Source organism: Mustelus asterias, chromosome 1 (assembly GCF_964213995.1).
Source record: "Mustelus asterias chromosome 1, sMusAst1.hap1.1, whole genome shotgun sequence".
Lineage (NCBI taxonomy): Eukaryota > Metazoa > Chordata > Chondrichthyes > Carcharhiniformes > Triakidae > Mustelus > Mustelus asterias.
Genome location: NC_135801.1, coordinates 116,738,522 through 116,751,477, shown reverse-complemented (window position 1 = coordinate 116,751,477; position 12,956 = coordinate 116,738,522). Strand labels below are relative to the sequence as shown.

The 12,956-nt window shown below is 40.7% G+C and overlaps 1 protein-coding gene across 1 annotated transcript in view; it reads right to left on the bottom strand.

Annotated features, from left to right (window-relative positions):
- cracd (capping protein inhibiting regulator of actin dynamics) overlaps nt 1-12,956 on the bottom strand; it is an 82,119-nt gene that overhangs the window by 63,933 nt on the left and 5,230 nt on the right. The window contains exon 2 of the mRNA XM_078238952.1: nt 5,497-5,632. Coding sequence (XP_078095078.1) covers nt 5,497-5,616 — 120 coding nt within the window. The 5' untranslated portion in view covers nt 5,617-5,632. The remainder of the gene's footprint in view (nt 1-5,496; nt 5,633-12,956) is intronic.

Genomic DNA, 12,956 nt, shown 5'->3' with positions numbered 1-12,956 from the left:
GGGTGCATTTCTGAATGGAGGGCTGTGATTAGTGGCATTCCTCAGGGATCAGTGCTGGGACATTTGCTGTTTGTAATATAAATAAATGATTTGGAGGAAAATGTAACTGGTTTGATTAGTAAGTTTGCGGACGACACAAAGGTTGGTGGATTTGCGGATAGCGATGAGGACCATCAGAGCATACAGCAGGATATAGATCGGTTGGAGCTCGGGCAGAAAGATGGCAGATGGAGTTTAATCCAGACAAATGTGAGGTAATGCATTTTGGAACATCTAATACAGATAGGCAATATACAGTAAATGGCAGAACCCTTAAGAGTATCGAGAGGCAGAGGGATCTGGGTGTACAGGTACACAGGTCACTGAAAGTGGCAATGCAGGTGGAGAAGGTAGTCAAGAAGGCATACGGCGTGCTTGCCTTAATCGGGTGGGGCACTGAGTTTAAAAATTGGCAAGTCATGTTGCAGCTTTATAGAACCTTAGTTAGGCCGCACTTGGAAAATAGTGTTCAATTCTGGTCGCCACACTACCAGAAAGATGTGGAGGCTTTGGAGAGGGTACAGAAAGATTTACCAGGATGTTGCCTGGTATGGAAGGCATTAGCTATGAGGAGAGGTTGGAGAAACTTGGTTTGTTCTCATTGGAACAAGTTAACTGTTAAATAAATGAGAAACCTACCAGGCATGAAACATGCTCTCCAAGCATTTTATTGCTCACACCATGTATTATTGGAAACAATTGGGACATCAATAAGCATAAATATTCCATTTGATCAAATTGGAATAATAAGGGCAGGATCCCACTTTCTCTCCCCACCCACCTGCCATATTATCTGGATCTCAGGTTGAGAGATATCCACATATCATTGAGCAAATTCCCACAGGATAATAAATACTGGCAATACTTCAGTCACTAATTACCCTGAATTAAAGATTAGCAATAAATTTGCAGAGATACAGAATCATGAATTCAATCAACCTTCCTGACAGTTTGGCTGCAGAACAGCCTGGCAACTCGCCATCAGACTCCCAGATTTACACTATTTTAAAGGTCAGGAGCCTTTTGTTACATTTCTGGGTCTTGTACTCAGATATTCCTCTCATGTTCAGTGTCAAAGCTTTGTTCCTTAGTGAACAGTAGTATGTTTCTTCTATTGTCAGTACTTGAAAATGTAGGGCTGAAAAAAAATCTGTACTCTATCTGATTACTGAATATAACCTAAACCTCCTTGAATTCTCCTAGACTTCAGAAAGCTGTAGGATTAAAATTTATATTAGATCATAGGAAATTGGCAGAATATATGTTCCCGCTTTGATAAAGAAAATAATCAGCAGGTACAAAATACACACATTTGAATGCACTTAATCTGAGATAATCTCCCTTAATATTACATTTCCTACACTTCTCGAGACAGTTATACAAACCTCCAATACATTTTGGTACATTCAAGTTCAACAAGGAACAAAGGAAATCCTTGGCACCATCCTGGTATTCTGTCTGTGATTTTAATTTCTCAAACTGCACAAAGTTCCCGAATTCTGGCCTGACCAAAATGTTACAACATTTATCATTATTTCTTTACTCTCGTACTCTGTGCATCAATTCATAATGCCCTTCTTAAGAACTTTATCAACTTACTTTAACACTTTTAGGGAATTAATCATACCAAATTCTCTCAACTGTTGCACTGGACTTCCATCCAGTGGAACAGCTCAGAAAAAGAATCTCCGAATCGCAACCATATTTGGGAAGTTACACTCATTCTTGTAAGAGAGCAGAGACTGTACCTGCTTACTACAGTAAGACTACATATGCAGAAGGGATGAGGCCAGACATACCTTTAACTGGAGATCCCTCATCCCTGAACTCTCAGGGAGCCAGTAGAACACTGCATGGTCAATAAGGTTCAGCTATCAGGAACATAGAACTGGCCCAGATGGAGGTATCCAGGCAAGGAAGCTGCTAGGATTCCAGGAAAGATGTAAAAAAAAATAGAAGAAAATAATGGATCACACCCCTTACGCAAAGGCCAAGCTGAGAGGAATGAATTCAGTTTCTGATGTTGGTTGGACACCTCCCCCTGGATGGCAGCCAGACATTAGAACTATGGGAAGGGAACATAGGAAACCACTAATTCCATGCCAGTAAGGCGCCCTCCCATTGACTTCAGCAGATGAGTGCTGGAGGCACCAACAGGCCTGACCTCGGTGTGACTGTGAGGATTGTAGTCTATGCATTGTCAACAGTTATCTCTGATAACTATTCCACATCCTCCTCAAGTGCACCTACATCCTCACTCACACCATCTGTAAAAACTGAAGTCGATCCATCTATTTGTCTTTAAGTGATCCTCCAAAATCAAACTTCCTCCTTCATCCTGAGTGGTATAACATTGATGTGGGGAATAGAGGGTTAATATGTTTAGAATGGGTTGTGTCCATGAAAGTTGTCTCTTACTGTAACCCTTGACCTATATACGTCTGTTATTGTTTTCCTAGATGTGTTTGCTAGAGGTGGAGTCACTGTAGTTGATAAGCCTGAGCTGTTTATTGAGTTTAATTTCTTTACCTTACTCCTGTTTTTTCCCGCTAAACATGCAGACAAAAAAACTTGGACAGCTGTAACCATACTGTGTATAAATGTATGATTATTGTAACTGCTCTTTGAGATGCTTCAGTTCACTGAAGCGTTCCCTTACATTCTTGTGAGAGAGATTCCCTACCTCAAACTAACTCTGGATTCTAACTCTCATTTGTCCCACAACAAATACCATTCTTTTACACCTAAAGGCTGCTAAAAAAACACTATTTCCTTTTATATTACTTGCTAATCATTTTGTCATATTCCTTTATAGCTGGTGGGTTCCTGCATCCTCTTGCCACATGTTCCCAATCCCTCGTGATTAGTTCATCAGAAGTAAAGTGTAAATAAATCATAATTTCACCGCAAACTGCAGGAGTGGGAGCAACTCTGAGGCATCTCCTGGCCTATGAATTTGAAGATTTCCCACCACTGATCTTTCAATCTATTTGTTAATTTTTCTGCCCTATTAATCTGGGCCAGATTCCCACTTAATTTACAATCCAGCACTTTAAATTTGAGCCTTCCTGCCCTTACATTGAACATAGCAATACCATGTTAGTTCTTTCCCAGCTCCTCTAAATTCATGTCAATTGCTTGCCCCACTTCATTTCCCTGTCTTTATACAGGGTTAATCCAATTAATTTATTTGTAAATTAATTTCCAAAAGTAATACCAAGCAACAACTCTATCCTGTGAACACTGGATGTTGGTTAGTTTATTTATTAGTGTCACAAGTAGGCTTACATTAACACTGCAATGAAGTTCCTGTGAAAATTCCCCAAGTCGCCACACTCCGGCGCCTGTTTGGGTACACTGGGGGAGAATGTAACATGGCCAATGCACTTAGCCAGCATGTCTTTTGGACTGTGGGAGGAAACCGGAGCACCCGGAGGAAATCCATGCAGACACAGGGAGAACATGTAGATTCCACACAGACAATGACCCAAGCCAGGAATTGAACCTGGGTCCCAGGTGCTGTGAGGCAGCAGTGCTAACCACTGTGCCATCGTGCCGCCTCACTTCTTTAATGCATTCTAGTATTTTGCAAAATTGGTAAAAATGAACCAAATTAAATGTCTTTCCTCCATTGTAAAGTGATATAGATGAAGCTGACTATCTTAAATATATTAATTATTTGTGCACGAAAGCTTGTTCAAAATACAGTCCATGTGTGACCTTTCTCCGTTGTTTAAAAAGGTTGATGTTAACCATCATTACGTTTTAAACATTTATTTCACCCTCTTCCCCTAGTGCTGTTACTTCTTGTTAGGGTCAACTCTGCAACTTGGTAGAGTTTTCGAGACTCCCTGGTCTATGGGTGGATGAGGGTAACTGCAACACTCCACTGCTACATCAGCTGAGATTAGCTAAACAATGACACCTCAAGGCTTGGTCCTGTGGACTGTTGATTTTTAAATCTTAGGTCTACATCAGAAGATTCATATCTCTAACTATCAGTACAGTTTTTTTTACAGTAATTTGATGCAAAGAAGAGGGCAGCTTTCAGATACTCCTGTCAGACTATCAGGAACTAGGGAAGAAGTTAAAAAGTAGAAACTCAAGTTTTGTAATCTCTGGATTACACTCAGTGCTATGAACTAACAAGAGTAGAAATAAGATCATGAGTGGCTTGAGGCATGGTGCAGGAAGAAGGGCTTCAGATTCTTGGGCACTGGGATCAATTCTAGTGGTAGGTTGCATCTCAATAGGTTCCGTACCATTGCCCTTATGGGGAAGCTCATTAGTGTGTTTGAGAAAGACTTAAAATTGGCAAGGAGATGGCACCAGCACATGTGTTTGAGGGATTCAAAATACCCTGGTACTAAAACACTAATAAAGATCAATAAAACAGAGTGGATTAACTTAGGATAAGAATCATAGACTGCTTTACACATATATTTTACAGAGGTACTATTTGCATTGAAACACACAGTTAGAGAATTCAAACAAGTATTTCTGAAAAGTGTGTTATTGAAAAAGCATACATCTTGGCTAATGGCACAGAGTTCTAAGGCATCATGGAAAGTAGTCAAGTAAAGTGAACTACATTCTTTATAGCAATACACTCGCAGAAGCATAGCTCTTATCGACATGGGGACTAGACAGTCCCCATGAACAGAATATTTCATCAGCCACGGACAAAGCTAGTGATCCCAGACAGCTTAATGAACAAAGTATTAAACCAGATAAGATGGTCTGCAGCAACCAACAGGTGGCCATGGGAAAGACAGTCAGAAATCACTCGTAACTACTGTTCCCATGCTGTCAGAGAATAAATGTAATTGGCCAAGGTATATGACATTTACTAATAATAATTGACCTGTATTAATGATGATTGGTTCATTTCTGACTGGGATGAGCCAGTGGGCGTGTAAAATGACTTTTGGAAATTGTGTAGTTATATTGCCAATGTGATGTAACTTCAGAGAAGTGTTGGAATGCCCAACACTTGTCTCCCAGCGTATGTTGGTCAATAAAGGTCAATAAAGGTTGGTCACCAGGATACTGTCGTCGCGAGTCTTTGTATTAGCTAGAATTCAGCTCAATACTTAATGTCTGAAAAAACCCCTACAATATGGAAGTAGAAAAAAGGAATAAGGCACATAAAGGGGAGAGTGTTGAATAGCACTAGCAAAGTAGTACCATACTCAATAGGAGCAGACTATGAAGAATATTCATTCCATGACATTACCTACAACTACTTTCTAACTCCATCAAAGTGAGAGGATTAGAATTATTTCCTGTAAACAGGGACTGAACCACCTCAACTCAGAGTTGACTTGAGGCAATTAGTACATATGCAAAGCCAATAGCAACTGCATGCATTGGCTCAGGCCAGGGTCACGCGGCCCACACTGCAATCTTCCAGTCAAAGCTGTGTTGGCATCACCATATTGTTGCAACATCTCTCACCTGAAGACTTCGTATTTTTCCTGGGAGGTTTTCCTGGAATGTAACTTCTGCCGTTGCTCCTTCGCCTGCTGAGCCCTCTGGGATAAAAATACTGTCATGTGACAATGCCCTGGTTCCCATGCTAGTGCTAGCAGACCTGTCAACATTTTATAAATAGGTTACAAGGTACAAATTGTGTTAATACCTTGCTTAATTTTACTTGTATTAAACAGGTATAATAAAAACCTGTCACATGTGGCCCTGCCATTTACACTTCAAATGTATCTTTTTAAATTAATTCTCAGAAGTATTTATGCATCTATATTTTATCAAAGTGTATAGTCACAGATATATTTTGTAAATATATACATGTATGGATTTTTTTTGGATGAGTAGATTCACATCAATATATATATATTTAAAATCACTGTATTAATGGACTGGCTAGATCTAGTTCATCAACATGCTTCAGGCTTTCTGTCCTGTCTTGGTCATGGTCAGCATTGTGGGTATGTGAACAGTGGGTGGGTTGGGCTTAGCTCTACCTGTAGTTCAATAATCTGTCTGAACTCACAAGTGAAGAAAGTCAACTTGAATGAGCTATTGGAAGATTGTCAGCACTTCTAGGGTCATGCTGCCTTCAGAAGAGAGTAAGAGGGGATCGGGGTACCATTTGCTAGAAAACATTGAGGTTGTGTGTTAGTTGAAACAGTTTCGATCATTGAGGAACTTATTTTTCCAAAGCTTAATCATTTAAATCATACATGTGAACAGTAACTTTCTGAAATATCACTTCTGGAGGCCTTCCGCCGAGGTTTGGGCCTGAAATTGCAATGGAGAAAACCAATTCGAACACACATTGCCTGAGATTGCTGCAGGAGACAGAGATTTTCAATCATATTCAATCACAGGAGGTAAGGAAGGTGTTGTGTCAAGTTCACCAGACCTTGTGTCAATTTGTTGAATAACAATTTTAAAATTCTTTCAGTCTGATCCTGGGCAAAGTGTGTGACGTTTATAGACATTACGTCTCCCCTCCTCAGAGTGTTCTTCCTACTGAAAAGGTGGGGAATTCATTCACATGATCAAAAAGAGAAATATACTTCAGTGTTTCTAAGACTAAAATAGTTTCAAACCTCGCCTTAGAGATGAAAACACAGAATATTAATCCATTATACTAGCGCACTTCCCTAATTCATTTCAATTTTGAATGTTTAAGGATTGAAATTTTTTGAAAATAGAGTTTTGCTCTATATCTACCTGCTTAAATATAAATCCCATAAATAAACAGATTACAAGAATAATGTTCGGCAAAAAAGTTTATGAAAAGTCAAATTGTTAATTACTCATTGCAGCTCTTTTAACAGTTACCCCTATGATTCTTATTTTTGGACACACACTCCAAGTCCAAGTTTGGGAAAACCCTTCTTAGACGCACGCTTTGCTTTTTCATAGGTACCCTGATTCTGTCCATGTCACAAGCATCTTGCACGCCCTTATTTGCAGTGGTTCAAGAAGGCAGCTCACCACCACCTTCTGAAAGGCAACTGGAGATGGGCAATAAGTCCTGGCCTAGCCAGTGACATCCACATCCCAGAAATGAATTTAAAAAATGAGGGGCACTGATTTTGAAAATGCAATAGCTAGTTTTAAAAATGAAAGGAAGTCTAAGGGGAATACTGCATGGAAAAATGCAGTCAGAAATATCACTTTTGCCTTTAGAGAAATAATTTTTAAATTTTCTATCTGAGATGAAACCCTCCCACTGTAAGTCTCCAGAACAGCACTGAGTACATCCACAATGGAGGGGGGGGCTTCCTGTTTCCAAAAGCAGCTCCTTTCATTTTAACAGTGCTTGAAATGTTCCACTCCTTGGTATTGTCTGTTTTTAAACTATATATTACGTTATCTGTTGTGTAAAATATCAGCCGAAATCAGTCAATTGCAATCTCAAATTACAAAGTTATTAAAATAATAGGGGCCATCCAATGTCAATAAATTCTGTCAGACAAAACTTTTATTCCACTGAAATCTGGATTTTAAATTGTATTGTCATTTGTCCGATAGACATCCTGATATTAAACTGAGAAGAAAACATTTTCGCCACAATTAGAAGCCAATTATTTCAGACAACAGAACCAATTTACTCCAGATTCAACTCAGTCAACCATAAGGGTAACAATTTTCCTGCCAAATTTAGAGCAAATGAAAGATGGCATAAGAATTATATTCATAGAATCATACAGCGCAGAAGAAGCCCTTCAGCCCATCGAGTCCACACCGACACATCAGAAACACCCGAACTGCCACCTAATCCCATCTGCCAGCACTTGGCCCATAGCCCTGAATGTGCCAAGTGCCCATCCAGATACCTTTTAAAGAATGTGAGGCAACCTGCCTCTACTACCCTCCCAGGCAGAACATTCCAGACTCTGCGTAAAAAGGTTTTTCCTCATATCCCCCCCTAAACCTCCTGCCCCTAACCTTGAACCTATGTCCCCTTGTGACTGCCCCTTCAACTAAGGGGAACAGCTGCTCCTTATCCACTCTGTCCGTGACCCTCAAAATCTTGTACACCTTGATCAGGTCGCTCCTCAGTCTTCTCTGCTCCAGTGAAAACAACCCAAGCCTACACAACCTCTCCTCATAACTTAAATGTTCCATTCCAGGCAGCATCCTGGTGAATCTCCTCTGCAACCTCTCCAGCGCAATCAATTCCTTCCAATAATGTGGTGACTAGAACTGCACACAGTACACTAGCTGTGCCCTCACCAAAGTTCTATACAACTCCAACATGGCTTCCCTGCTTTTGTAATCTATGCCTCGATTAAAAAAGGCAAGTGTCCCATATGCCTTTTTCAGCACCCTACTAACATGCCCTTCTGCTTTCAGAGATCTGTGCCAAGATCCCTTTGTTCCACAGAACTTCTGGGTGTCTTACCATTCATTGAGTAGTTTTTTGTCAAATTACTTCTTCCAAAGTGTACCACCTCACACTTTTCAGGGTTAAATTCTATCTGCCACTAATCTGCCCATTTGACCATTCTGTCTATATCTTCTTGTAGCCCAAGACATTCCGCCTCATTGTTAACCACCCGCCCAATCTTTGTGTCATCTACAAATTTACTAATCCTACCTCCCACATAGTCATCTATGTCATTTATATAAATGATGAATAATAGGGGACCCAACACAGATCCCTGTGGTAAGCCACTGGACACTGGCTTCCAGTCACTAAAGCAGCCTTCTGTCATCACCCTCTGTCTCCTACAACTGAGCCAATTCTGAATCCACTTTGTTAAATTATCCCGTATCCCATGTGAATTTACCTTCTTCACAAGTCTCCCATGTGGGACCTTGTCAAAGGCGTTGCTGAAATCCATATAAACTACATCAACTGCACTACCCTCGTCTGCACAACTGGTCACCATTTCAAAAAATTTGCTAGGCATGATCTCCCTCCGACAAAGCCATGCTGACTATTCCTGATTAGGCTTTGCCTCTCCAAGTGGAGAAAGATACTCTCCTTCAGAAGTTCTAATAGTTTCCCTACCACTGACATGAGACTCATTGGTCTGTAGTTCCCTGACTTATCTCTACAACCCTTCTTAAATAGTGAAACCACACTACCTGTTCTCCAGTTGTCTGGCACCTCCTGTGTGGCCAGAGAGGAATTGAAAATTTGGGTCAGAGCCCCTTCAATCTCTTCCCTTGCCTCCCACAGCAGCCTAGGGCACAATTCATCTGGACCTGGAGATTTATCCATTCTTAAGGCTGCCAATATCTTGTCCTTCCCAATGTCAATTTGTTCAAGAACCTCACAGTCTCTCTCCCTAAATTCCATACCATTGTCCTCATTCTCTTGGGTGAAGACAGATGTGAAGTATAAATTCAACACTCTAACAATGTCCTCTGTCTCCACATGCAGATTGCCCCCTTAGTCCTTAATGGGCCCGACTCTTTCCCTCATTATCCTCTATTCTTTGATATACTTACAGAACATCTTGGGACTTTCCCTACTTTTACCAGCCAGAGCTTTTTCAGTTACCCTTTTTGCATTCCTAATTGCTTTCATAAGGTCCACCCTGCACTTTCTATACCTCACTAATGCCTCCACTGATTTGCTCCCCTTGTATTTTTTTTTTTAAAAAGCCTTTCTTTTCTTCCTCATTGTAGCCTGAATATCTCTGGTCATCCATGGTTCACTGGGCTTGTTATTCCTACCTACCACCCTAGAGGTAACATTCTGGGGGCTTGCATCCTCCCCATTTCCTTTTTGAATGCCTCCCACTGCTCTTCTGTAGATTTTCCCATTAGTAGTTGTTGCTAGATTACCTTTGCCAGATCCTATCTCATTTTACTAAAATCCATTCTCTCCCAATCCAAAACCTTTTTTGCAAATTGTCTATTTCCTTGTTCATAACAAGCTTAAATTGTACCATGTTGTGATCGCTATCACTAAAATGCTCCCCCACCACCTCCTCAACCACCTGTCCAGCTTCATTCCCCAGAATCAGGTCCAGCACAGCTTCCTCCCTTGTTGGATCCTCCTGTACACATTCAAGAAATCAACTCCATTCAAGATATACTATGCATATCTCAGTTAATGTTGGAATGGATTTTCATTAAAATATTACACACTATTATACATAATAAAAAAGCATTTTCAACTTTGTTCCCCAGTATCGAATACATGCATTGAAACATTTTAATGCCACAGACTGATGCATTCTGATTTTGAGGCATAGCTTAATGGTATAATTTCATAATTAGAATGTATTTGCAAAATATGCTTGTGGCGTGTTTATGAATCATATTGGCTAAACATTGTTTGAATGTGGAGCAGATGCCATACACATGATCATGCATACATACACACCTACAAATTAGGAGCAGAAAAGTAGGCCACTCGGCCCTTTGAGTCTACTCTGCCATTTAATAAGATCATGGCTAATCTGATTTTAACCTCAACTACACATTCCTGCCTACCCCCAATAACCTTTCACTCCTGTGTTCATCAAGAGTCTATCTGTTCAAATGGTTGACATAGTGGCATTGAATAGGAAATGTTGACACAGCAATTTGAAAATGTTCAAAGACTCTGCTTCCATCAGGAAGAGAATTTCTCATCTCCGTCTCAAATGGACGACTCTGTAGCTCACCACTTAGAGTCATAGAGGTTTACAGCATGGAAACGGGCCCTTCGGCCCAACTTTTCCATGCCGCCCTTTTTTTTTAAACTTCTAAGCTAATCCCAATTGCCCGCACTTGGCCCATATCCCTCTATACCCATCGTACCCATGTAACTGTCTAAATGCTTTTTAAAAGACAAAATTGTACCCGCCTCTACTACTTCCTCTGGCAGCTTGTTCCGGACACTCACCACCCTCTGTGTGAAAAAATTGCTCCTCTGGACACTTCTGTATCTCTCCCCTCTCACCTTAAATCTATGCCCTCTAGTTTTAGACTCCCCTATCTTTGGGAAAAGATATTGACTATCCAGCTGATCTGTGCCCCTCATTATTTTATAGACCTCGATAAGATCACCCCTCAGCCTCCTACGCTCCAGAGAAAAAAGTCCCAGTCTATCCAATCTCTCCTGATAACTCAAACCATCAAGTCTCGGTAGCATCCTAATAAATCTTTTCTGCACTCTTTCTAGTTTAATAATATCCTTTCTATAATAGGGTGACCAGAACTGTACACAGTATTCCAAGTATGGCCTTACCAATGTCTTGTACAACTTCAACACAACGTCCCACCTCCTGTATTCAATGTTCTGACCGATGAAATCAAGCATGCTGAATGCCTTCTTCACCACTCTGTTCACCTGTGACTCCACTTTCAAGGAGCTATGAACATGTACCCCTAGATCTCTTTGTTCTGTAACTCTCCCTAACGCCCTACCATTAACTGAGTAAGTCCTGCCCTGGTTCAATCTACCAAAATGCCTCGCATTTATCTAAATTAAACTCCATCTACCATTCGGCAGCCCATTGGCCCAATTGATCAAAATCCCGTTGCAATCGGAGATAACTTTCTTCACTGTCCACTATGCCACCAATCTTGGTGTCATCTGCAAACTTACTAACCATGCCTCCTATCTATCCTGCCAACCAGAAAATAACCCATTCATGCCTACTCTCTGTTTTCTGTTAGGTAGCCATTCTTCTCCATGCCACTGTTACCCTTACACTATGAGCTTTTATTTTCTGCAATAACTTTTGATGTGGTACATTATCAAATATCTTCTGAAAATCGAAGAACAGTAAATCCAATGGTTCCCCTTCATCCATAGCAAATATTATTTCTTCAAAAAACTCCAATAACTTGATAAAACACAATTCTCTTTCACAAGACCATATTGATTCTGCCTGATTGTCTTGAATTAATCTATGTGCTCTAAATTTCATCTGAATTCATCTATATGCATCTGAAAGCTTCTAACATTTTGTCTGTGACAGATGTTAAGCTAACTAGCCTGTAGTTTCCTGGATTCTGTTTCCCTTCCTTTTTGATTAAAGGAGTGACATTTGAAATTTCCAATATGGTGAATCTGGTGAATTTTGGAAAATTAAAACCATCACCATCAATGCTTCAAAAACAGAAAATGTTGGAAAATCTCAACAGGTCTAACAGCATCTGTGGAGAGACAATAGGGCCAATGTTTTGAGTCTAGATGACCCTTCATCATAGCTAGTTGATGCTTTTACCATCAATGCATCAACTATCTCACTAGCCACTTCCTCCATGACTCTAGGATGAAATCCATGAGGACCTGGGCATTTGTCAACCTGCAATTCCATGTTAAGATACAAATCAAGATAAGATCAATAGGTTTAAACAAACATATAAACAAGTGCTTGGATTTACGCTCTTGTTTGCATCAAATGTGAATGGCAATGGGAGTGGAAAATCTCATGGGAGATCCGAAATGCGTTATGTGTCAATGGGAAGTCCCGTCACGAGTGTTGCCGTTCCCCGCCAGTGAGGTCACAGGATTCCCAATGTTCAACATCAGAAACCCCATTAGAATACATTTTAATCTGCGTATCAGACTTCTATGCCTGATAATCCCACCCTCCCGTTATATCATCCATTCGTGAATTACAACTGCTCGCTACTGTATGCACCTGGTGGGCAGAACCTGCCAGAGGAGTTCAGGTGAGTGTATCACTGGCGGGGGGAGAGGGTCATTCCTGGCCAGTACACAGGCAGTGCCCCCTAGCACTGCCCAGGGATCTTCTTCTTGAACCACTGCAGTCAGTTGTATTGTTTGGTGCACTCCAGTGTTTTGTTTTACTGATGAAGAAAAGTGTGTGACTTAGAAGGGAACCTGAAGAAACGGTGTTTCTACACACCTGCTGCCCTTTTCCTATTCAGTGGTGGAAGTTACAGGTTTGAAAAGGTCTGCCAAACTTGTGCTCAAAGAATGGTCCTCTACACACGGTCTAACCCATAATCCTTAAAGAGACACAGTG